Source organism: Apodemus sylvaticus, chromosome 14 (genome assembly GCF_947179515.1).
Source record: "Apodemus sylvaticus chromosome 14, mApoSyl1.1, whole genome shotgun sequence".
NCBI lineage: Eukaryota > Metazoa > Chordata > Mammalia > Rodentia > Muridae > Apodemus > Apodemus sylvaticus.
The window spans coordinates 54,682,162-54,709,990 of record NC_067485.1 but is presented as its reverse complement, the minus strand read 5'-3'; the positions used below and the strand labels follow the sequence as shown (position 1 = coordinate 54,709,990).

Genomic DNA, 27,829 nt, shown 5'->3' with positions numbered 1-27,829 from the left:
CTTCCCTCCAGTCAGAACATCCAGTCCATAGCTAACTAATATACTCCCCAAATATATTCAAAAGCTATTTAAATCTTCCTAATCCAACTCAAAGATGAGCAAAGGATACCACCTGCTTCTGTAAAGTTTGATGGAGTTACTATACTATTGAGTTCATGCACTGTCTATGGCTTCTGCCATGCTACCAAGGGGGATAAGATGGGACAGGCTCTACGCCGTCACTGCCGTGCCTATAGAAAGTACCGTGACAGCTTCTGTATGCATCAGTCACTTCCCTCTGTCTTCAATCTTAAATAATTGCTTTTCATTGAGGCCTGGCCAAAGCATCCATACAGAGGGATGCTCCTCGGTTTATTTAAAAAGTGCATTTGCTTTTATCGTTTTATTCTTATCTTTATGTTTGTGTGGATGACGAGTGTATGTACAAACATATACACTACAGCACATATGGGGAAGGAAGGACAACATTTGCTGTCAGTCATGGCCCTCCACTGTGCTGGAGAGAGACTTGTTCTCTGGTGGGGTGTGTGTGTGTGCGTACCAATCCACCTGACCCACCAGCTTCTGAATGCTTCACTCTACCACGCCTGGCTTTAGATGGTTCTAGGGGTATAAACATTTAAACACCAAGCTACATCCCCAACCCCATTCCTGGGTTGCTTGACCTCAGCATTGTATTTGCCTATGTACACATTAAAAATACATATTTGTACATGTATGAAATATCAAATACAATACATTCCATTGTTGATGTCAGCTATCAAGAAGTCAGAAGCTCTGGGATGGCAAAATAGTATCAATTTTTAAATTAAACAATTTTAATAACTCTCAACTGTCCTTTGCATCTCAGAGGACTGAGTCTAAGAATCACACTAATATCAAAGTCCCCAGATGCTCACTCCATACATAAAATGGTATGAGCTATGCATAAGCTTATGCACACTTTGTTACATGCTTTAAAACACCTGCAGATTCCTTTTCCTCAGCACAATGTAAGTACTGTGGAAACAGCTGTTGTACTGTACTATTTAGAACATGGTGACAAGAAAAGACATTTTGTATGTCTCCAGTACACATTCAACATTGTTCAAATATGTTCAGCCAGGGCCTTGTGGGATGTTCCTCTAAAACTTTGACTTTCATTTAGCAACAGGAAAAACGATGAAAACGTCCTGCACAGCTTGCAACAACCTCTGCAGACTGCACAGGGCGAGTACAGCTCCTAGTTTTCAGTGCAGGGGAATGAATCCTCATGAATGGGGAGAGCTACCTGAATATAACACTGGTAAAAATAAACCCAAGATTAAATTAAATTAAATTAACCCAAGTTAGCTGTGACATGCTAAATGAACAAAATGTAAAAGTAAACCTCAGAGGGCCAAAACTTGTCCAAGTAACTTAATTGTGTGACAGAAAAAAAAAAATAACAGATATGGTCTATAAGAAGACGACTGTGCTCAATATCAAACACACATGACTATAGATAAATCAAATCTGTTTTACCAGACAGGCCAAAGAAAACATTCCTCATAAGGATGAAAAACAAATGAAGCAACGGAACAAAATTCTGAAACTACTCAGATGTGTAACTCCTCCAAAACAATAGTCAAGGGTATTGTCTTAATCAGTGTTCTATTGCTATGAAGAGACACCATGACCAAGGCAACTCTTATAAAGGCAAACATTTAATGCTGCTGGCTTACAGTTTCAGAGGTTCAGTCCATTATCATCATGGCGAGAAGCAAGACACCATGCAAGCTGACTTGGTGTTAGAAGAATCATCTTAATCTGGAAACTGTCTTCCACAGACAGCCAGAGAAGAGTCTCTTCCACATTGCATGGATCTTGAGCCTAGGAGCCCTCAGCCTTACTACACAGTGACACACTTCCTCCAAACAAGGCCACACCCTATTCCTACAAGGCCACATCTCCTAATAGTGCTGCTTCCTATGGGCCAAGCATATTCAAATCACCACATGTATTAAGTTATTATTGCAGGCTAGGGAGATGGCTCAGTAGGTAAAATTAAGCTTGGTGACCTCATGATCCCCAGAGCCCACATGAAAACCAGATGTGATAGTGAGTGTCTAATCCCCATATGTAATCCCCACAAACACCTGGCTAGACACAAGGTGAAGACAGTAGAATCACCCAGATGTTTGTGGGTTTGCTAGCCTGGTGCAAGTTGTGAATCATCAGAAACAAGAAAGACTCCACCTCCAAACAAGGTGAAAGGTGAAAACCAGCTGCTAAAAGTTCTGCTGTAATTTCCATATGTGGGGCACTACACACATACACCACCACTACCACAACCGCCATACACATATATACCATACTATAATTACATAAAGAGAATGTAATTCTGCAGAAGAAAAAGTGATGTAAACTATCCAAAATGAAGCAAGAATAAAAATATATTAAGGGAGGGGCTAAAGAGATGGCTCAGCAGTTAAGAGTGTGGGTTGTTCTCCCAGAGGACCTAGGTTTAATTCCTAGTACCTACTTGATGACTCACAACTATCTGTGACTCCCGTCCCAGGGCATATGGTACTCAGGGCCATCAGAGCACATGATACACATATATGCAGACAAAACACCCATACACAAAATGGAATAATAGTCAAGTGTGGGATTTTAAATAGTCTAAAATAGGTACTCAGACTTTCTGAAGAAGTATGACTATTCTTCAGAAAATATGGAAAATATGTTCCAAATTTAGCAAAAAAAAAAAAAATAGACTCACATGTTCATGAAGCTCAAGTGAAGACTACATGTAAAGAAACATTAAACTGAGAAAATTCTAAAATCATGCACCAGAAAAAAACCCAACACCTTTACAATACCTGAAAAGAATACTATGAAGCTAGCATTCTATACCCAGCAAAAATATCTCCAGCAGAGAAGACTTTCGATAAGATGGAAGTTTGTAATGAATCAGCAGCAGACCTCCTTTGGAAGAAGCTAATGCTCTAGCCAGAGCAGAGAAGGACGAGCAATAAAATGCTCACTATCTCAATGTCAACCACATCCTGCATTGAGAACAATAGATGACTAATTAAGACATGTTTAAATAATACTTATAGGTAGTATTAACACTACCAGCTACCTATTTGGGGTGGGGGTTGGACTTATTTCCAACTTTAAATTCTAAGAGAAGTTTGTAGATTTCAAGTTCATCATGCTTAACAGCTTTGCTTCAGGAATATCGTTGCTTAGCAACATTTTGTACTTTGGACAATGAGAAGGCATTTGGCATTCCATTTCCTGCTTTCGCTGAGGTGATTTTATCTTTCAACATATAGATTTTTCCTCTCAAAAGGCAGAACTTAAATAAAAATTGTGTTTCCACGTGCCATAATCACTGATCACAGCTGAGGGGTTTGTCTGCTGCTCAGAAGCATCTACAGGAAATTGAACACCAGACCTGTAATTTGCCACTGCGTGGACCCCTGGAGTCAAGTCTATGCCTGAGTGTCTATCAGGTGCACAGAATTAAATGCCTGTTCATCAGGAAGAACAGATCCAGAAGGAAGCTCAACTTTTCCTCCAGCTTCCTTTAATGAAGTCTCATCTATTCTTCAGACTTAGGCTGTAAGTAATTTCTGGTAAGTAAATGTTCTGGAAAACTGAAACAAATCTTTGTTTTTTATTTTAGTTTTTTTAAACTTCCCAATTTCCACTGACACCCTAAATTATAATACCATGTTCCAAAGTAGGTATCACATTACTGCTTTACCAAAATGAGCACTAGAATAATGCAGTGAGTGTCTAATCCCCATATGTAATTCCCCACAAACACCTGGCTAGACACAAGGTGAAGACAGTAGAATCACCCAGATGTTTGTGGGTTTGCTAGCCTGGTGCAAGTTGTGAATCATCAGAAACAAGAAAGATTCCACTTCCAAACAAGGTGAAAGGTGAAAAACCAGCTGCTAAAAGTTCTGCTCTAATTTCCATATGTGGGGCACTACCCACACACACCACCACTACCACAACCGCCATACACATATATACCATACTATAATTACATAAAGAGAAAGTATTTTTGCCTTTACTGGAGCCATGTACATATGTTTGTATTCACTAATAACTGCCTTTGTTTGCCTAGTGCTCAGTGCTTAGCCATGAGCAAAGCAGATAACATTGAGCATAATCATTACATTTTTGACAGTCCTCAAGTAAAGTTAATGCTGCAGAAGAACCAACCATTCCCTCGTTACGAAAAACTCACAGCCACAGATCATAGGAGAGTGAGCACTCTTCAGAAAGTGAGAGATTACAAAGGGCAAGAGGAACAGGGTACAATCCTAGGCTATAAATGAGAGGACATGAATAAAAAGTTTAAATATATGAACAGATTAAAATGAATGTAAAGGAGTTGGGGAAAAGGCTTTATGGATACAAGCTGTGCAAGTATGAGGATCCAATGTGACTCCTGAGAACCCAAGTAAACTAGACAGGTTGGTGGGTGGCTAATTACAGCAATCCAATGGCAAGGTGGGAAGCAGAATCAGGAGTCAGTTAGCATGATCTGACCTTTATACACATGAACATGCACATACAAGTACACACACACACACACACACACACACAAAGACTTACAAAAGTACTATAAAAAAATAAAAATTCCCAACACTGAATAGTTTTCAATGACTTCAGGTTACTTAAAATTCCCAACGCTGTAAGCACAGTGCTTAGAGACAGAGATAAGCAATTAACAACACTTCTGTCTTACTAAGAATAAATATCTAAGCCATTGCATAATGTATTTATCATGTTTTAAAAACTGCTTGTGTGTGTGTGTGTATCTGTTTTTAGGTATCAACTCCCAGGCCTCAAAGACACTAGGCAGATACTCTTTTACTGAACTACACCTCTAACCCCAGTAATATTTTTGTGGTTCATTATATATACCTTGAATCTATTTGGAATTCATTGTAATATGGATTTTTCTTACTTTTTGCCTCTGATTATGCATTCACCCCAACAATATGTGCTAAGCTATGCCTTAAACATGACGCACGGCCCACCTCAACCAGGGCCACAAGCATGTTGCCCTTGAGTCCATCAGACACTCACAGCTGGCTCTCCTCCTCAGCAGGGCTTTTGCTGTCTCACTGCCTGCCCTCCACACGAGGAGGGAGCCTGTCACTTTTCTACTTAAATCCTTGTCATGGACCCCCCTGCACTCAGAATGAAATCCAAATTTCTTAAAATGCTTACAGCCTGGGTGGTCTTATTGTTCATCTCCTTGATAGAGCAGCCATGAAAAGTAAAGGAAAGAGCACGGACAACAGCACTGGGACTGCAGGCCACACTGGGTGAGCTCAGCTCCATGCTTTACAGCCTCTTCATTAAGATTTCATGTACCATTCAACTTTATCTAGAGCATTTACTCTTCACCCTCCACCCCCAACCTACTATAGACATCTCTGCCTACCTACTGTCTGCCTCACACCCAAAGCCACTTCCTCAATGGTTTATTTCCCTTTCTGCTTCCAAACCAAACTGGCATTTCCTACTGCCTTCATTATTCAAACAAACCCTCTACAAGCTAAATCCAGAGAATTTGGTACGTAACAGGCATTGAATAGACATCTACAAAAGAACAGATGAAGATCTATTTCATTTTGTATGAAAGTTACTAAATATATGCTATAAAACCTGCCCTCCACCCCCAAGAAAAGGTGGCAGACCTGTGAGGTCTAAATATTGCTATTCTATAGTGACCATGTATTTGATTAAACAAATCTTGATGTGTTTGGGGAGGGGGGTGAGGAGAACCTTGGTGTGTCTGAAGCACATCTTAGGTCTCTTCTCAGTACTGTCAATGAAGTAATTCAAACCGAACAGCAGTCTAAAATTAAGTAATTTCCTTTATCTACTAAAATTTCAAGAAGTGTTTACATTGCATCAGAACTGCATATACAGATACTACATTCTACTTATCTTGCTTCCCAGGATTTAGAACTGAATGGTTACATTCTTAAAAACCAAAATTATTTGAAAGACAATCTTTAAAAAAGTTATCTTTAAAAGGAACATTCAAGAGGTGGTAGCTATATAAATTCCTTCAAGGAGACCAAAGCCAAATATTAAGACAATCAAAGAAAGATACTCTTTTCCCAGGGCTGGCTGGCCACAGAGCGAGTCTACTCACTGAAACACCATGTCTGGCTTCCATTTATTCTCACGTGCATTTCTTGAACATGCAACTTTCATGCTAACCTTGCATCCAGGTTTTGGTCATGCTGCTATATAAACATAAAAACTAAACAGATCATCCACTAACATATTTTCCACATGAAGCTTTATCTAAGTGATATCACAATGCATTGGTAACACTCGACTCTCAATACAAATGCCATTTTCTAGCCAGGATGATGTCTATATTGTTAGCTAATTGCCCTTTAAACACTATGGGGCAGAATAGCAAAATATTTTACTTTCCATCTGAAACACTGCTTTCAACTTAGCACTTCTGAACCGAACGATAGTCTTGCTAAGGAATTTAACTGGATGCTTGCAGCTCTCCTCACCCTGCTGTGGCTGACGATAGCTAATAACAGGCAGTATAAAACCAAACGAAGTAATCTTCAGAGCATTGTCTGACTGCAATCTCCTTCCCAAAGCACGTTAATACCAAGTCACATTTTCTCCAATCATACCCTGCTTTGGAATTAACATCTAACCTCCTCAACCATTACAAATCAGCCTCCTGGTGCCATTTACAGTCCACCCACTCATCATATAGGCATGTGCTCATACCTGTTCTCTAGGGATTAGACATCATAGTTTATAGATATTTTACTTCCACTGTCATTCATCACTGTCTTTTTAAAAATGTAAATTTAAAAGCTAATACAGCATGGCCCTAAAAGACATTTCTCCCAGAGGGTAAATTCAGGGTTTTCACCTTGGAGGAGTTGGTGGTGGGCAATCAACATGATCAAAATACATCTTATGAAATTCTTAAAGGGTAACATCATATTTAAAAATAAATCCCACTCAATATCCTATGATTATCAATAAATATCATCATAAATAACCTTTTGTTTAATTAAGGGATTCAGATTAGATAGTAATTTATACATAATGGCAGCAGTGTCTGGTCCAAATGTTTATATCACAGGACTTGTCCCAATTAATCAAATTCTGTGAATCATGACCTCAGACCTCAGGGGAAGACTGTGATTCAATCACCTTCTCTAGCTACATCCAATCTGGAGGAACGACACGTGATCAAATCAGGACCGAGTGAAAACAAGAGAACCATGGTCTGGATACCAATGTCCTGCAAGTTTGCATTTGAGAACTGCTCCACTCTGTAACATGGAGTGGGATCCTGAAACATGAATTGGGATGAAGGACAGGAAGTGGGGACACTAAGTGAGGAGGAACAGAAAGGCTCAAATTCTCCTCCTATAATAAACTACCTGTTATCAATTAGCCATGAAGAATAATCCATGACAAAATATACACCGGGCTTCTGTCCTGCACCCACTAGATCAAATGAATTCACCATGTCAACGAAAACCTGATTTTCAAAGCAAATCATACTGTCAACTCTGACTGCGGCTTGCCATTACAGTCCTATGCTATTGCACCAGAAGATGGGGGCCTGGAGCAACTTGCCCACAGGCCCCTGGAGCGCCTTTGAGAAGACATAACCCACGGCCGCTGCGTGTTCTCACCTTCACATTGGGTTTTGACAGCAGTTTCAACAGCTCTCTGATCTCACTGTTTGGTGGCTTGTTCTGAAGCTCTTCAGCCAGCTGCAAGGGAGATTACATCAACGTGAGTAACAGTTCGCAGAACGCTGTGAGGTTCACTGTGTCACGCCACGACTGAATGTTTGCTTTCCAGAGCTACAGGATAAGTCAGCACAGAATGAAGCAGGCCATCAATCTGTGCGCTTCTTTCCAGGCTAGGCTGAGTGCAACTGGAGTAATCCCATCAGCCAATTCACCTTCTGATTTACTGCCAGGAGGGCAAATCCCAGCACTTCATCTCCACGAACGGCCTTCTGCGCACAGACAAAGGGCCATTTGTAAAAAGGACTGGATCAGCTTTGACAGTGTACAAAAAAAAGGAGGAAAAGACAGCTCCTGGATGAGGTGATGAAACCCTCAGGGCTTCCAGAAACCCACAGTAGCTGTGCTGTTCAGAGCTGGGGTAAAAAGACCTTGAGTACTCCTAACAGGGTCAAAGGCCTGTACTTTTTATTATGTTTCTGTACACAGTCTACAAAGTCTATTAAATAGGAGCCAAGTTCATTATGAACACAGAACTATTCAGCAACTACTCCGGTACCCAAAATCCAGCAGTACTTTATTGTAACTATCAAGGATGCCTAGGTATTGGTTCAAATGAAAAGACTTTGAACTTTGACATCAATCATGTTCTACACTAAAAAATATCAATGTTCACACTTGTAGAGAAGCACGTTGAGGTGGGAGACAAGCTAACTGCCGTGAGTTGATTCTTATGAAATGTGCCTATGTGTGTAAGGGTACTAACCACAACCCCAAAATAGATACAATTCCCATTTGCCAACTAGAAACAAGGTAAATGTAAAAAAAAAAAAAAAAAAAAAAAAAAAAAAAAAAAAGAAGAAAGAGAAGTTCCTAGCAAAATTTCAAGTCAGCACACACACTATTCAAACAGTTAAAAGGAGATTATAATTATGAAATATATGGTGTTATTGGTATACGTGTGTGTGTGTGTGTGTGTTGTATGTGTGTGTTCTGGCAAAACAAGGTGGTTCTTATCTAAGGATGAGGATCTTTCTGTAAAGGTATAATATACTCAGAAGGCCAAATCAGAGAAAATTGATAGACTCATCAATAACATGTCAAACCTGCTTTCGCTTTATTAAGATATATATATATATATATATATATATATATATTTTTTTTTTTTTTTTTTTTTTTTGGTTTTTCGAGACAGGGTTTCTCTGTGTAGCCCTGGCTATCCTGGAACTCAGTCTGTAGACCAGGCTGGCCTCGAACTCAGAAATCCACCTACCTCTGCCTCCCAAGTGCTGGGATTAGAGGCGTGCACCACCACTGCCTGGCAAGATACAAGTTTTACCCTACACAGATAGCTCTTTACTCATTACATACATGTGTTTTAACATTTAAATACACCATTTTCATAAATTAATCCAGGTGGTTTATCATAACTACACAGATTCTAATATGTTTATTTGTGGCGCTTCTGAACCTTGAACCCATGTATTACATAGCTGGGACACACTCTCACACTATGTAATATTCCCCACCTTGAATTCTTTGTTTATTTTTAAACAATCAAAAGCAAAATTGGGAGCTGAAGAGATGGCTCAGCTGTAAAGAGTGACTACTATTCTTCCAAGAGACCTGAGTTTGGTTCCCAGCACCCGCATCAGGCAGCACACAAGTGCTTGTAACTGCAGCTCCAACGTCCTCTTCTGGTACACACACACACACACACACAAGTAAATCTTTAAAGGAAATGAACATTTATAACTTGCTAGAGAGGAGACCATTAGTTTCCACATAAACATTTCTAAAACCTCTCTAGGGGGTCTGTGTTTTGATGCTGATTTTAAAGGCTCTTATGTAACTGTAGCAACTCATAGGGCTGTCTTTACAACTTTATTCACCTATGTTGCACAAGTAGGCTTCTTTGTGGGACATGTGTTAAAACACACTCATGTCCACAGAGAACACAAAAGGGATGTGCCTCAGAGCCAATCAGCTACAACTTGGTTGTGAGTCCCAAGGTCTTTAGCTTACATATTAGGCTATAAAGTCAACTTTGGAAGACTGTTGACTTGTTTACTTTATTGGGGCCCTAGCACTCGACAACAATGAGTTATAGTTAGCTTTATGGTAACAACAGCCCCACTGAAAAGCATCAAATAAGCTGTAGGAGTCACTACACACATCAGCCCGCTTGTTGTCGAGCTCTGCGCCCTTACAGTTTATCCAGGTTGGTTCTCTATTCATCTGAGTCTGAGAGTTAACAGTGGAAATCAGCAAGTGAGTTCCCTTCCAAAGGCTTAAAATAAAATTATAGAGACAGGAAATTAACTACTCCATCAATGCCAAATGCTTCTTAAATTATTTTTGGTTATAAAGGTAATTTGGAATGGTCTAATATCCATAACTCATTACCATACTCTATAATTCATTTTAAAAACAATCCTGCCTTTTATGGATATAATATGCCCAATTTCTATCCTACTATCTGTCATTTTTGGTAGTGTCAGCAATGTAACTATCTCATTTGTCTTTATTTCTCCAAAAAGCATTCCCCTTGTGTGACTTTCACAGAACACTGATGCCAGGCAGTTTTTCTCTGCACAGAATTTGAAGCCTACAATTTCTATTGCATAGACACATAATTGTGCATAATACCAGGGTACCTCTATGCACAATTTTAGAAAAAGCACAAGCGTGGTGATGACAGGGATTTGGGCAACATTTGCAACTTCTTCTGGTTTTCACTCAAAGGATCACACACATCTGTTTGCAATGGGGTGGGTTCCACTTGGGGCAGGGCCATGGGTGATACGTCCTGCAAACCCAGAAAGGCACACTCACATCATCAGCCAGTGCTGCTGCACCATGGAGAATGGGCAACGGACTCTGCTTCTCATAGTAGTGAAGTTTTTCATGAATCTGGAAGAAAATGAAAGTAGTATGAGCTCACCTGCTGGCAAAGTATCGCAGATGCTTAAACACATTCACTATTGTGAACAGGAGCAGGCCTCTCCATCACCTTCAAGTCATGTGTTCGAATCAACCTAAAGATGGCGGACAGGTATACGCAATCCATCAATTGTGACCAAGAGTCAAATGGCAAAACCATCTTCAGACAGAACACATAAAAACACGAAGCCTAGCCGGGCGATGGTGGCACACGCCTGTAATCCCAGCACTCTGGGAGGCAGAGGCAGGTGGATTTCTGAGTTCGAGGCCAGCCTGGTCTACAGAGTGAGTTCCAGGACAGCCAGGGCTATACAGTGAAACCCTGTCTTGAAAAAACCAAAAAAAAAAAAAAAAAAAAAAAAAAATCATTAAAAAAAAAAACAACAACAGGAAGCCTCTGTTTCTAATCCTAAACAGAACCCACTGTCTGAAAGCTACACTGCCTCAAAATTACAAGTATCCTTTGTAGCTTATGCTTCCATAAAACAACAACAAAACGACAGACAAAACAAAACAATAACTAAAAATCCCATCAATTATGAACAAAGCAAAGCAGTAAATAGCAGCCCCGTTCTGACAGGTGGGTCTACAGGAGCAGCAGCCTGCAGGAGTTGCTAAAGCCAGCCACACATGCGCCAGTATGCTGTTCCTACAACTTGCTTTGTTACCCACTCCTGGCCCAATTACTGTCTCTTTCCAAATTCAAGGCTCAAAGAAATTAAGGGATTTCTCCTGACTATAGACATCATCACTATTTAGATTAAATAATACCATACCTCATGCTGTAAAACAGTAATATAAGATCACCTGCTGGCAGAGCATCAGATACCTAAATACTTTCACTACTGTGAACAGAATCAGGTCTGTAAAACAAGTAAATAATATGAAAAAGTAAAAATAGCCCATTTCACGGCCCATCATGACCTAAGAAATAGAAGCAAGAATATATTTTAAAGCAGTATTGGACAAATTGGGCTTCTTTAAAAATATCTGGGCCAGAGATATCTGGGCTCAGCAGTTAAGAGTGCATGATGCTCTTGCATGGGGGACTCAAGTTAAAATCACAGCACTCATATCAGGCATCTTACCTGTAACTCCAGCTCCAACACCTCTGACCCCATGGCCCACACATACCCACATACCATACATACAGACACAATTAAAATAACATAACCTTTAAAATCTTTAAAATGCATTGGTGTATAGTAAGTCAACCCTTCTTTGAGTACTTTGTGACATTACCATTTTTTTTTTAATTTTCTCTATTCTTTGTTTACATTCCAATTGATTTTCCCTTTCCCGGTTCCTCCCTACCAATAAGTCCCATAAGCCCTCTTCCCTCCACCCATTCTCCAATCAACCCCCTCCCACTTCTCTGTCCTGGTATTCCCCTACAATGCTGCATCAAGCCTTTCCAGGACCAGGGCCCTCTCCTTCCTTCTTCTTGAGAATGATTTGATATGTGAACTGTGTGTTGGGTATTCAGAGCTTCTGGGCTAATATCCACTTAACAGTGACTACATTCCATGTGTTTTCTTTTCTGATTGGGTTACCTCACTTAGAATGATATTTTCTAGTTCTAACCATTTGCCTAAGAATTTCATGAATTCATTGTTTTTAATTACTGAGTAGTACTCCATTGTGTAAATACACCACATTTTCTGTATCCATTCCTCCATTGAGGGACATCTGGGTTCTTTCCAGCTTCTGGCTATTATAAATAAGGCTGCTATGAACATAGTGGAGCATGTGTCCTTAATGCATGCAGGGAAATCGTGGGGTTATATGCCCAGGAGTGGTATAGCGGGATCCTCTGGAAGGAAAGGAGGAAGGGGGTTGTGATAGGGATATAGAGTGACTAAAAAGCAAACTACTGAAAAGAAAAAGAAAACCATCCTCTGCTGTCTTTGAAAAAGTGTGTCACCATCCCCTGTTAATTATAGTCAAAGCTAGCCAACCTTTTGTAAGAATCTGCAAGAGAGATTTTATTTTGATTAGCCAGACGCTCCTGCTGAGAGCAGATCCTATTACTTTTGGCAATCTGGTATAGAAGTTAGGAAATCTGTGACAGTTATGGCATTACCAGAATGAGCAGAGTAATTTTGTTTATTTAATATCTTAGAGCCTTTAAGTTACTTATCACAAATTGTAAAGAACGTTAAGAAATGAAATGATTTTGGGGAAGCCATAAAATTGTGATTTGAAAACAATTAAACTAGCAGGAGGCTGCTCTGTCACCTCCAACTACAGGGACACTAACTTGGACTATTATAAAACTAGTCTAGCTTTACTACAGCCATTTTTCAGAATGCTTCCCCGCTCAACTAAATGGAGCCTCGCACTTAGGAGGCACATCTTTAATCCCAGCATTTAGTTGGCATCAGAAGTTCAAGGTCATCTTCAGCTATACAGAGTGTTTGAGGACAACCAGGTGCCCCAAAACTATCTCAAACAAAGCAAAACAAAACACATGTTCATTTCTATATGCAGCCAATTTTTAAAAGAAAGTTATAGTCATCTTCAATGGGATACATTTTCAAAGTAAATGATCAGTTTTAGGAAGAAAATCTGATGTTAATGTCTGATGTTAGTTTCACATTAACTTTGTGAAATGAAGTTTCAATCATCAAACTACATACAAAAAGAGCAGTAAATAGCTACTGTAACTGCCTCATTGAGACCAAACCATGAGTGTGCAAGGCTTTTAAACCAGGAAAAGAGGCACTGACAGCAGTCACCTGGAAGAGATTAAATAGACTATACCTATGATCTTTCACCTGGTTCCTAGTTATTAAAAAACACTGACTCTTAAGCAATCATGTTGGTAAGACTTCATGGTAAGATTCTGACATTCTGAGCAAGGATGACACCAATGGACAGACTACAGAATGTGGGCCTGAGTTGGGGCTTGCAATGCCTAAATCCTACACAAAGAACTACAGGTAGCTAAGAAATGCTGAGAGCCAGAGTAGCCTTAGCCAGGGAAGAGAACACCAATTGGCTGTCCAGTGCCAGAAGGTCAGCCCTGACAACATATTAGATGGTCTGAGAGATTGTATTTATGTATTCAGGATCATGCATGCATGCATGAATACACAACCACCACCACCACCACCACCACCACCACCACCAACAACAACAACAACAACAATAAAGGAAAAGGAGGCCATCAATTTGTACAGGAACTAAGGGGGGGGATTTGGAGAAAGGGAAAGTATAATCTTAAAAATTAGAAATGTATTTAAAAACATGGGCACTGCCTGTTTAATAATATTTCTGCTGTGTGGCTCATGTCCTGCTGCTGGCTCACGCCTGCACACAAAACCTCTCTGCTTGCCTGCTTTGGTTTTGCTGATATTTACCCCATTCTCTTCAGAGATAAGGTCTCTCCGTAACCCTGACTGGCCTCAAGCTTGCAGTCCTGCTCTTCGGGTCTCCCGAGCACTGGGATTACAGGCGTGGACTGTACCACCCCTGTACAAGCCACGGTTCAGTGTATGCAGGCCAGTACCCTGGCTACCTATTTAAAATATAGATTTGGAGGGTAGGGTAATCCTGATAATTACAAAGAACATTAGTAAGCTTGGTGGGTCTCCCCCCACCCCCCAGCAATAAAGGAACTCTATTTTAAAAAGTAATAAAAATGTCAAGGGGTAAAAAGAAGATACTAGAAAGGAAAGCTTCAGCCAAACACAACAAAACCACTGGGCAAAAGCAACAGAAACAACTGCATGTTCCCCTTTTAAATCTGATGCTGCTAACAGTTTATATTTGAGCCGAAAAATAAAACTGATCAGACTCTACATCCTTATTTTAATGTGATACTTGACTGGTTCACCAAATAAGCATACACCATGACATGAATTTGGCAATATAAATTCATCAAGAATATTTGAAAGGATTCAAGTTTTCCTTACTTCTGTTGAGCAAATACCGCCATATTATACGTTTACTACGCTGTGGGACTCCTCTCTTTAATATTCTCTCCAGAATTTCCCCATTAATCAAGAATGGCACTTGCTTTCTGGTACTGTCTCCATTGAGTCTACATAGCCAGTGTTTATTTTTATTAGTGTGCTGGGTTTTTTTCCCCTCAACTTGACACACCAGAATCACCTGAAAAGAGAAAACCTCAATTGAGCAACTTCTCAGATCAGCCTGGCCTGTGGGCACGTCTTTGAGAGACTGTAGTAAGAGTTGAAGTATGTGGCTCCATCTGTATGTGTAACAGAGGATGGCCTTATTTGGTATCAGTGGGAGGCGAGGCCCTTGGTCCTATGAAGTCTCGATGCCCCAGTGTTGGGGAATGCTAGGTCAATGAGGTGGGAGTGGGTGGATGAGGAAGCACCCTCATAGATGCAGGGGGAGGGGATGGGATAGGAGTTTTGCTGAGGGAAAAGCAGAAAAGGGGATAGGTAACATTTGAAATGTAAATAAATAAAATAACAATAAAAAAAAAAAGAGTTGATGTATGGGTGGTCCTATTCCTAGGCAGGTGGGGATGGACTATATATATATTTAAAAAAAAAACTTAGCTGAGCATGCTAGCAGTTGCCACCAATTCTTCAGTTCTTGCTTGAGTTCCTCTGGTACCTTCCTCCTGTGGTGGAGTATGACCTGGTCATAAGTGTTGAATTTCCTCCCCTAAGTTGCTACTGGTCATGGTATTTATCCCAAGTGAAGTGGTCAATCTTTTGGTGTGCTCTGAAAGCATCTCCTGAATCGCATTCTCCTCTTTCAACACCCAATGTTAGTCTCAGATTTCCTGGGTCTGATCTATTTTGGAGAGGCATTTCCTGTCCAATCTTTCCTCTTCTAATTTGTTAGTGTAAAATTCTCCCTGTAGAGCCTTTTCTCTCCCCATGAGGGGTAAAAAACAGCAGGTCCTAGAGAACAATTCACTTCTCATTCACTCTTAAACCGTACTGACTTTTCTTTTACCCTTTTGTGATGGTTTATATATGCTTGGCCTAGGGAGTAGCACTATTAGGAGGTATATGCCTTGCTGGAGTAGGTGTGTCATTGCGAGGGTGGGTTTAAGACCCTGCCTGGAAGTGAGTCTTCCACTAGCTGCCTCCAGATGAAGATGAAGAACTCTCAGCTTTACCTGCACCATGCCTGCCTGGATGCTGCCCTGCTCCCACCTTGATGATAATGGACTGAACCTCTGAACCTGTAAGCCGGCCCCAAATATATGTTGTCCTTTATAAGACTTGACTTGGTCATGGTGTCTGCTCACAGCAGTAAAACCCTAATTAAGATACACTTTCTATATTACAATCTCCTCCTAGTATTATCTTTCACCTCGCACTCCTCCACTTAACCATCATAGCGTTTACTACACTGCCAGGGAAGCACCTTTTAAATTATTCTACCAGGTATTTTCTTTCTCTTCTTTTCTTTTCTTTACATTTCATTTCTTTTTTTTTTTGTATTTTTATCTTCTTTCTTCCTATCAACCTTAAAAGTTAAACCATATGTATCATAAAATTATTAGCAAACAAAAGGTAAACCATAATCTCCTTGAATTATGCTTGTTCATAAAGACATTGAAACATCTATTCTATGAGATTTCTGAATCAACCTAAAAATAACACGTACCTTTAACCTCTACACTCAGAAAAATCGGGAAGGCAAGAAGAAGATATGGAGTGTGCACACCCTTGGCAGACACCCTGCGTCTTGCTGAGCACTCTACATGTACTACAGGTGGCAGATGAATGGGTTTCTTACACATGGGGGTGGGTGATGATCTTTATGATGTAGATTTTTTGTCAATGTTATTTCTATCATCATTTTAGAAGTACTTCAGAACAATCAGAGCAGCACAGGGTCAGTTGCACTACTGGAAGTGACAAAGGGTAGAATAAAATAACAACCAAAATAACAGGCCTCCCTCCGAGTCTCACCTCTGCTTTCCATTCATGAGACATATACAATCAGGGGAGATCCCAGAAGACTCCACAGAAGCTTTGCTTATATTCATTTAAGTCATAAGTACTATATCAAAAATACTGGGTGAGGTGGTGTGTGCCAACAGAATCAGAGATTTGTATATATCAGGCAAATGTTCTTTTTTAAAAAAAATATTTTTATTGGTTATTTTATTTATTTACATTTTTATTGTTATCCCCCTTCCCAGTTTCCCCTCTGCAAACCCTCTATTCCATCCCCCTTCCCCCTGCTTTTATGAGGAAGCTCTCCCATCCACCCACCCACCCACCCACTCCTGCCTCACCACCCAAGAATTCCCCTATGTTGGGACATCAAGCCTCCACAGGATCAAGGTCCTCCCCTCCCATTGATGACAGCTAATGCAATTCTTTGCTACACATGCAGCTGCAGCCATGGGTACCTCCATATATACTCTTTGGTTGGTGGCTTAGTCACTGGAAGCTCGGGGAGGGGGGGGGGTCTAATTAGTTGATATTGTTCTTCCTATGTGCTTGCAAAGCCCTTCAGTCCTTCCCTAACTCCTCCATCGGGGTCCCTGTGTGCTCAGTCCAATGGTTGGCTAAGAGCATCTGCATCTGTATTGGTCAGACTCTGACAGAGCCTCTCAGGGGATAGCTATACCAGGCTCCTGTCAGCAAGTGCTTCTTGGCATCAACAATAGCGTCTGGGTTTGGGGTCTGCAGGTGGGATGGATCCCTAAATGGGGTAGTCTCTGGATGGCCTTTCCACCAGTCTCTACTTTACACTTTGTATCTGTGTTTCCTTTAGACAGGAGCAATTCTGGGTTAATATTGTTGAGATGAGTGGGATGTGCCTATTCTCTGGTCTCTACAGGTTCTCTCTCCCCTTTGTTGGGTATGTAAGCTAATGTCATCCCTTTTGGGTCCTGGGAGCCTCTTGCCCAGATGCCAGGCAAGAAATGTTCTACCACTGAGCTAGAACTTCTAGCTTTAGAACTTCCTTAAACACATGTAGAAGCAGGAATGGTGGCCCAGTTGAAGATACTTGCCTAACATATTCAGGGTTCTGAGTTCTATGCCAAGAGACAGGAGGGGAGAGGAGGGGAGAGGAGGGAAGGGGAGGGGAGAGGAGGGGAGGGGAAAGAGGGGAGGGGAGGAGACGGGAGGAATGGGGAGGAGTGGGAGAGAGAGGGAAGAGAGAGAACTGGAGGGAGAGAAGGAGGGAGGGAGGGAAGGAGGGAAGAAGGGAGAGAAGAAAACAAAACAAAAAACTACACACAAAAAATTCAAGTTTGTATAATAGTTGATATTGTCAATCATTTGAATATACCCAGGAAACAAAGCTTTGGGTGTGTCTGCAAGGAAGCTTCTAGATTAGGTTAACTAAGTGGGAGAAATCCACTCTAAGCACACTATCCCAGGGACTCATGTCCCACACCGAAGGAAAAGCAGTGAGAAGCTGAGAACCAGTGTCCACTTCTCTCTGCAGCCATACTGCCTCACCCTTACTGTCCCCACCACCATGAACGCCGCACCGCAATGGACTGTGCCTCTAGCCATCAGCCAAAACAAACCTTTCCTTCTTTACATTGACTTTTTTTGTCCTTCAGTATTTTGTCACAGCAATGAGAACAGGAGCTAAATATAATGTTTCACTTCTGAAGTCAGTTTGATCTTAAAGGAAAGGAGGCAGGCAAGTATAATGGCACATACCTGTAATTTCCACACTCCAAGACCTGCACAAGGATCCAAGTGTCGGGCCAGCTTGGGCTACACAGTGAAATACCAGTGGAGGTGGGGTGGGAGTAGGGGTGGCAAGAGGGGGAGAAAGGAAAATGGGAACACCTGCACACAGTATCAAGATCAAACAGATGTTAGTTTGATATACACAGCTCAGACAGCTTATAAAATAGGCAAAAAGAGAGAGATGGCTCCAAACTTAACCTTGCATTTTGTTATGACCTCCAAGGGGAAATATAATGCTGAAAGTGCTGCATACGTCCTTATACACTTGCAAGCATGGGTCCATAAACAAATCTACTATTACATATGTCGTCAAAGTAGACGGTGCTATAACAGATAAATGTGTACAGCTAAAAATAAAAGTTTAGCTGTGAGTGTGGTGGTGGACACTTTTAGTTCCAGTACTTGGAAGGCAGAAGCAGGCAGATCTATGTAAGTTCGAGGCAAGCCTCACCTACAAAGTGGATTCTGGGACAGCCAGAGCTACACAGAAAACCCTATCTTGAAAAAAAAATGTACAAACTTCTATTTTTGTTCTATTGATCAACTGTTTTAAATAGTACAGTGGCCTTGACATATGGGGACTGTTTGAATATAGTTCTAGAGATTGTTCAGTGGTTAAGAGCACAAGTTGCTCTTGCAGAATACCCAGGTTAGGTTCCCAGCACCCACACTGGTCACCTTACGTTCTACAGTTATTCTAGCTCTAGGCAAGCCTGACCCTGCTGGCCTCCACAGGCACTCACACTCACATGCACACACACTGTGCACACACACACTGCATACACACTGTACACACACACAGTTCAAAAATAAGTTGTTAATTACGTTTTAATGGTGTATAATTGGGCACAGTGGAACCTGCCCATACCCCAGTTGCCAGCTTACTTAGGAAATTTGCTAAGGCCAGAAATATAAATGACCAGCCTTGGTATAGAGGGGAGATCCTGTGTCTATGGAACAATTCCAAATAAAAATAAATTTACAAATAGATACAACTTTTGTACGGACTCAATGGTGATCAGTTGACCCAACATTCACTCTGTTTTTGTGATAACCCTTGATGGCTGGCTGGCTTCATTCTCTGACATGGCCTAAAGATCTGGAACGCACAGAAAACGAATACTCTGTTTAACTGTTAATTCTAATACTTCCCTATACACTTTCAGTTCATTTATCTCTGCCAAGCTGGGCATTTTACGGGGTTTCCTACAAAGGCCTCCAAGGTTGGTAATAGACCCTCTTGGAAAAAGCTTTAATTAGCTTCTGATCACTGACCCTGTAACTCCAACAACCAACTCTGCTGCTTTCACAGTGTAAAACTGCCACATTTGGTGGATAAAAACCCATCAAATCCCAGGTAATGGACCCGTGGTTACATAGTCTGTGGTTACAAAGTCTTATAGCAGAATCTTTTTTTCCTATCATTTTGCAGAAGAGGTACAGTTCTTCTCTCATTTCCCAAGGGGAAGAATTTCCCTTGTCCTCCCACTATTACTAGAGTAACCACAGCAAATCAACAGCTTCTCTGTGTGTCATAACAATTCTCTACCTATGCCTGGCTTAAATTTCAGGAGAGTGACCCCTATGCCTGCACCTATGCCTGCCTAGATCCTTACACAGGAGCTACAAGGCAGGATGAAGCAGTTAACAGCATGTGATTTATCCTTTAGTTCTGAAGCACTGGCATTTTTATTGTACTTTCATTTAAACTTAACAATGTATTAAAAATAATACTTGTCAATACTAAGAAATTATAGGTAGAAATATTGTTTTTGTAACAGCTCTGTGGGAAGCCATAAACAATAAATCTATTTGCTGTCAAAAATAAAGGCACAGGGGGAAAAACATATACTTCCCTTAATACTGCTAGCAATACGTAAATACAATTTACATCACTAGCAATATTTACTCGTAAATAACAATTACTAAACCATAAGATTAAAAAAGCTTGCAGTTACCCATCATTTCTATTATTGGAGGAATTAAAAGGCAAGGCTTGCAATTTAATGCAAAATAATTGTCTCCCAAAATAGCAGTAAATTTATGTATTACAGTGTTATCATGAAAGGGAACAAAACCTACTTATTTTCAAGAAAGAAACTTAGTCAAATGTTCATCGAGTTTTCAGGAGTTCCTGCAGCCATCCCGCTCATGTGACTCAGTTGCTGGGCACTTGTGCCCGAACCTGATGCTTTTTTTCTTTTTTCAGTTTTGGGGACAGGGCCCAAGGCTCTGAAGGTGCTGGTAAGCACTTTCCTCTGTGCTACACCTCAGTCACCGAGTTTCTTTAAGCGCCGAAAATAATAGCTTGTTTAATTTTGAATTATTTTTCAAGTTATGACAGAGATCCTTATGCTTTTGTCCTCAGACCTCTGATTCACAGAGAGTTTGTGGGCGCAGTAGTGTTTGTAAGCACAGCTGAGATGCAAAGATTCAAGGCTGTTCCAAAAGATGGAGAAGATGATGACACCAGCTCTCTAGAGCAAATGCTGGAGGCACTGAGCACCCTGTCTTTAGGCAAGGTGTAAGGTGTTTGCAAGATCTCTATGCTAATGAGCGATCCCCAGAAGGAACAAGGTTACAAGACCCCAAAAAATCAAAGTACTTAGCCAGGTTTTAGGTCGAAGTTAACTTATTAAATTGCATCAAACCGTCAACTTTATTTTGTATGGTGAAAATGTGATGATTCTATTTGAAATTACTTCTTAGAATATTCTATACAGAGGAATTCCCTCAGTTCCTGTATGTAGCCAAGGAATATTTGGGAACCTTTTAATAAGTTAACAGCAATGAAAAATCGACTTGAATTATACAATCTAGAAGTAGGTAACCTGCTTTATTCTGAAATAGTCCAATATTTATACATACAGCCTCTAGTCTTCTACAATAAACAGATACCCCATTTAAAATTTTTTTTTCATTTATTCTGTTAGAGACTTACTGGAAAAAAAAAAACCAAACAAACAAGAACTCAACAACTAAGATGAAGTGTAACTGGTAATTTGTACAGCTTCATCAACACACTGCTTGGTGGTGTGGTGTCCAACACTGCTCTGTCCCAGCTTTGCTCTGTGTGCTGACCTCAGCACTTTTTAGCATCTTGCAAGCATGCTCAAAATAGTCTCAGGAGGACAGCTTTGACCTTTCCTTTCCATGAAACAGTCTTGGGAAATCTGTGGGTCCCAAAACCATACTGTAAGAGCTAGGACCACCTCATAAGACCTCTGAACACACGAACATATCACACTAAAAGGACTTGAGCACGGTTCCTGTGTCAGTGCAGCTCAGTGCTGATTCCAGACACTGGCACAGTGGTGAGCACTTTGGCCTGACTAAGGGAGCAGAGATGACAGGGGACAGGGGAGGGGTGCAAATCAACTTTTACCTGGGGTGATTCATGGCTTATCTAATTTGGGGGTAGAAACATCCAGAATGAGCAAAGGTTATTGGCTGAAGGCTTTGGGTATGGAAATGAAGGTACTGAAATGAAGGAAATGAAATGCCTTATTAGCATGGGGAAGCATTTCAGGAATCTAAGGGCTAGCTGAATGAATTCTTATCAGGGAAAAGGAAGTTGAACCTGTAATCTATCTAAGGCTACTGGACATTCTGCATGTAGAGGTGTGTAAGTAAGGGGCTTTGAATTCCCTGCACAAGGTAAGAGAATGAAGACAGGCCCAGAAAGCTATCCAGTCAATGGTAGACTTGGACCTTTATTAGCAGAGTTTCTCCACACCTAATGTGAGTTTTTTCACAAGTCACGTTCTGCCTGAATCCACAAGCCCATGTGTGGAAAGTGTGGTCTCACAATCAGGTGCTGCCTTTCTATAAAGCCAGGAGTCTGGCATCTGAGCAGAGATGACAGGTAACTTTCAAAACTACCGAGTTCCCTCACAGAGACACATAACAGCTTGAATGCTTCATGAGTAAACTCATTTACTCAATTTCCCGAACCCCTGAGTGCTGCCTCCCTCCCACGCATATCCTTCCAGTCCCCTGCAGCAACTGGGAAGACTCCAGAAGTTTCTGAGAATCTCAGACCTCATGTTTTTGACCCAAACTTTCTCCAAACAGCCCTTCCTTTCACACATCTGTGTGAGATGTTCAACTACATCTTTTAACTTTCACATCTATTTCACGGTCTGATGTGCTGTTCATATGTGCTTTAAGAACATGAGATGTCATCTGCTCACTGTAGGATTTTTCAGTGCACATGCATATTAAATAAAAACAGCACTGGACCCTTCCTGTTTTAGACACATCGTAACTAACCCTTCCTTTCTTATTCCTAGCTATGGAACATTTTACAGTGTGAACACTTTAATGAAAAACTACAAGCTACTATTAAACTAGAGGTTTTGCAGGAATCAATGATCAGGTGTACCTGAAGAAGAAATCCACCTTCTATCAGCTCTTTGTATTCCCCTAATAACAGACCAAGGAAACCCACCATCAAACTCACTGCTTTTATCTTGCACCAAAACAATTTTTTTCTTTTACCTAGAAAGCTACAGATACTAGACTTTGAAGTATTAGTTGAAAATATGTTCAACTTTTATTTATTTTTAAAGACGTATTTCATTTTCATGTGTCTGTACACATACATGCATGTGCCTTTGGAAGCCAGAAAAGGGTTTCAGAGTCACAAACACTTATAAGCTGCTGGACAAAGGTGCTGGGACTTGAACTGTGTTCCTGTGGAAGAGCACTAAGTGCTAACCTCTGAGCTATCTCTTTACCCCTCTGTTTTTTTGCTAAATGTGTCATTTGACAATTCCACTCATGCACAATGCATTTTGATTACTCTCACTTCCCATACCCTTGAACTGCCCACAACCACTTTCATCCTCCCTCCTCCGTACAAGGCATTCAAGTCCCGGATTCACACATGGTATATGTACATACACTCAGGCACACACATAGACACAGAAATTAAAAAAATATTTTAATTCTATAAATGTCACTTATATACTAATGTCCAAATTAGGAAGTATTAAGTATTAAGTATTAGTATTAAGTCTCACCAGCACCAATAAGATAGAAAGCAGAAAAACAAATTTGCAGACTGTTACTTGAAGTTTATATTTGGTGGAGGGAGTGGAACTTGGGAAATAATTACAACTAACTGTAGCACCTATAACTTGTTTTCTAAACAATTTTCTAATAGCAGATAACTTAATGACAACCAGAAACTGAAAAGTAAGGGAATTTTCTACAAGTCTTTTCTATTTTGCTTTTATTTTTAACCATAGGGTTCTTTGCTGTGGGAAAAGCCTGTTTTCCTTATGGTCTTATATTTTAATAGCTGGAGAAAAATTGCTGGTTAGACTCCGTGGTAATAAGGAAAGGAGGCCAAACCATAGAAATGAGGACACTTCAAGTGAACCCAGAAGATGTTCAAAAGCAAAAACATGTTATCTCACTGGAAAGAGAAACTATAATTTAATCATCTCTACAAATATACGGAATCACCTTTCTCTTATTGTTTATATGTGTGTGCCTGAGTGTCTGTCTTGTGCAATATGTGCCTACGTGGGCCAGGAGGGGAGAGAAGGGGCGTCAGATCATCTGAGCAAACAGTTACATATGGTAGTGAGCCGCCAAGCAGGTACTGTGAACCAAACTCAGGCCCTCTTCTAGAACAGGAAGTGCTCTTGACTGCTGAGACATCTCATTCGAAGTCTACATTTGAAACCTGACATTTTAAGCACACCACTGTTTAAAACCTGGGGAAGCACTCTAAAGCATTGCCACTTAAATCACTTGTAACTGAGCCAAACCTCCTGCATTAATCTTGATTATGGTATCAAGTGCTTGTGTAGCACTTCTATAGTTTGCAACCCTCATTCTAAACAGCAGATTTCCCACACTTTCCCTTTCTTGCCTGTCTTTATTTTGGGAGCAAATGAGAGTGGATGGTCTTTCAGAATCATGCAGTTACAAAACCCAAGCTTTGCCAAAGGAGCAGTCGTACCTAGCCCACAACACAAGATCCTATGCTAAGGTCTTTGCAAGCTCCCAAATCTGCCAGTTCTCAAATGATGCAATGTACTTTCATTGGCCTACAGAGAGGATGATGTCACAGACTCTGGCAACCCACTTTCATGAAGTTGCAAGATGCCAAATCAAGCTGTCCTGTGAATTTCCAAAGTATGGCTTCATCCAAATGCACATTAGCATTAGCAGAAATAAATATGAAAGGAAGTAAAATTTGTGAGTTAGAAATAGGCACTGCTGAATTTTATACAACAATTTCCAAATCATACCTAAGTTGATCCCATTCAATCCTTTGCACTTTCTTACTTAGGAAAGTTAAGCAACTCCATAGAGCATGTGCTGAAACTGTTCGCTGCAGACACTTGCCCTATCCCAGACACACACATATTAAATTTTTGCCTCTGCCAAAGCAGCTACTGTGGAGGTATCCAGATTTTACTCCACAGGGCTCATGTTGCAAGGATACCATGCAGTTGGAATAGGTGGCAGCAGAAGGTGCACTGTGTAACTAAAATGAATAATACTTTTCATCAACCTCCAAAGAATAAAAGTAAAGCTAATATCATTAAGAAACTCAATATTAAAAACACTTTGGGTTATAAAAGTTATACTAGTTATACTACTGATCACTCCACATATATTCAATTATACGACTGCCAAAATGTGAGTCAGGCTAGCAATAAATTAATTTTATTTTTTATATTTTCTTTTAATCAATGCCAACTTTAATATTTAATTCAATAGGTGTTTATTCTGTTGAATGAATGAATATAGTACCTTCCAATAACTACTAATAATTCTAATACTGACCCATACTGGGTGCTACTGTGTTCAGACTTGATGTGGCTGACCTCTTTGACCTTCGCAGCTATCCTGGAAAAATTACTACTCCCAAACTGACTGTCTATGTTTTATAGGCTTGGTTGAGATTAAATAAAATTTTTGAATAAAAAAAAAAGCCAAGACAGGACAAAAGGATGACAAAGGTTTCCTTAGGAGACCATGAGATAAAGATAAACATTTCAAAGAGAGTCCAAGTGAGGTAGGCAAGATACTGGTGATACAGGATGCAAGGTGTATGCATTCAAAGGTAGGTAGGGGAGAACAGATACATGGAGAAAGACACGAAAAGATCCACTATTTTAATTTCCTTTCAACCAAGTTCTTGAAGTCTTAGACTAAACTACAGGGGGGAAAATCTGTATGTATATAAATACATATAGATGAATACACAGACGATGATAGATGATTGATGATAATGAAAAAGATACTGGTCAATGAAACATAGATAATAGAAAGAAAGAATAATGTAAACGCAGAAAGAAAACTGCCATTTTAATTAAAGAATATACAGATTAAGTAATACAAGCTCTGAATTAAACCATCGGAGAGTCTAAATAAAGTTGTTAATTCTTCTCTCATACAGTAAATCCCAACTTCAGTTTCCCTTCTCTCCGCTCCTCCCAGTGCCCCCTCCAACCTGCACTCCCCCCCCCACCTCCCTTCAGAAAAGAGCAGGCTTCCCAGGGCTCTCAACTGAACACGGCATAACAAAATACAATAGGACTAGGCATAAAGCCTCATATCAGGGCTTAGTGAAACAACCTACTAGAAGGAAAGGGGTCAGAACAACAGAATGTGTATCAGTGCACAAGTGGCAAACAGCTAAAAATTAAATTTTTAGTACCTGTGAAAAACTGTTATCAGTAATATGTAAAATCTGTAAAAGAAAATTATAAAGTATTCCTAAAAGAAATAAAAAAAATCCAGATGATGGAATACTGTTCAAAACTTGAGAGTGAGTAGAGTTAATGTTACAACCATACCTACTATATCAAAATGAACTATGTCTCCTATGAAACTAATGCATTCTCATTCACAGGGCATTGTGATGTCAACATAATGCAGAACAACACAAAGAATAAGTGATCCAGAAGCAGAACCCTGTGAATACAGACAGTGGGTTAATGAACAAGCTGGTACTACAGAGATGTCAGGAAGGAGGCTCACTCTACCTTGCTACTGTAGCAACTGCCTCTTAGGAAAAACAAACATGCAACAACAAAATATGCCTCACATCATAACTCCCTACCTCATACCATAAACTATATTGAGCTGAAGGTAGACTGCACATCTACATCTGAGGAAGGGCTGGTGACACAGATCTGTAACTCCAGCTAACCAGGAGACTGAGGGAAGAGAGTCACAAGTTCAAGTGTATCCTGAGCTACTTTGTGACTCTGTCTCAACATATTTTAAAAATAAATAAATAAATCAGGGTTGAAACGCTTGCCTAGCATGTGTGGAGTCCCGAGTTCAATCCCTAGCACTGCAAGTTTATGTGCGCTGTGCACAAACCTGTGAACCTGAGTGTGTGTAAAATAATTCCTGGAGCACTTAATTCTTTTGGTGATCTTAAAGTTCACAGGGTAACAGAAGCATTAATTATAAAAAAGGCAAAGGTATAGTGTATAATAAACTGTATAATGAGAACTTAAGTCCATCAAGACCACACTTTAAACAAAGCTCATAGAAGGGCCAAGGAGGGATGGAACTCCATTACTGCCTACTCCACTAGTACAGGCAAGACCTAGATATGATTGCCAGCACCATCCAAAATGGAGGAGATACCAATTGGGCGGAATTAAACAAAGTACTAATTAAACAAAGTATTAGTCCAAAATTGAGCATTATTAAAGCTTATATAAGGAATTCTTACAAATTGATTGTGGGGGGAAGGCAACTTAAATAGGCTATCCAAATTGTCAATAAATAGTAAAAAGTACACATCCTACTGGTCATCTAGATTTCCAACTTTAAGCCTCAGAAGTATTGCTGCATTCACTGAAAGTGGACTCAAACCCAAGAGCAGTAACAGATCCTGCTTTCCCTAAACCCAGTATAAGTGAGAGACAGCACGAAGAGCTGGATGCTGCTTTGTAAAAACAGAACTGAAGCACAATTCTAAACAGAGATTCTCTCACCTAGCAAAGCTATTTTAAGTACATTCCAATAAGATCTTACTATCTATACAAGCAGTAGAAAGAAACCTACTCCCCAAGTCCACATACAATAGGGGTAAAGCCACGTGTAAGTAGGTTATCTTCAGCATAGCATGAGAAAGCAGACCTTCAAAAAAGACCTAATACCAATACTTCTCAAACTAGTCCAGAAAAGAGAAACAGGAGGAACACTACCCAATTCATTCTATGAAGCCACAGTCATGGTGATACCTAAACCACACAAAGAACAAAGAAAGAGAACTTCAGACCAATTTCCCTTATTAACATTGATGCAAAAATACTTCATAAAATTCTAGCAAACCGAATCCAAGAACACATCAAAATGACCATTCACCATGGTCAAGTAAGGCTTCATCCCAGGGATGCAAGGGTGGTTCAATATACCAAAATCCATCAATGCCATCTACTACATAAACAAACTCAGTGAAAAAAACCACATGGTCATTTCATT

At 40.2% G+C, this 27,829-nt stretch overlaps 1 protein-coding gene across 3 annotated transcripts in view; it reads right to left on the bottom strand.

Moving 5' to 3' along the window:
* The window catches only part of Mpp7 (MAGUK p55 scaffold protein 7), a 225,124-nt gene that overhangs the window by 72,684 nt on the left and 124,611 nt on the right, over nucleotides 1-27,829 (bottom strand). For all 3 annotated transcript variants that reach the window (XM_052157097.1, XM_052157098.1, XM_052157099.1), the window contains 2 exons: nucleotides 10,590-10,667; nucleotides 7,695-7,775 (listed from right to left, as the gene is read on the bottom strand). In XM_052157097.1, coding sequence (XP_052013057.1) covers nucleotides 7,695-7,775; nucleotides 10,590-10,667 — 159 coding nt within the window. The remainder of the gene's footprint in view (nucleotides 1-7,694; nucleotides 7,776-10,589; nucleotides 10,668-27,829) is intronic.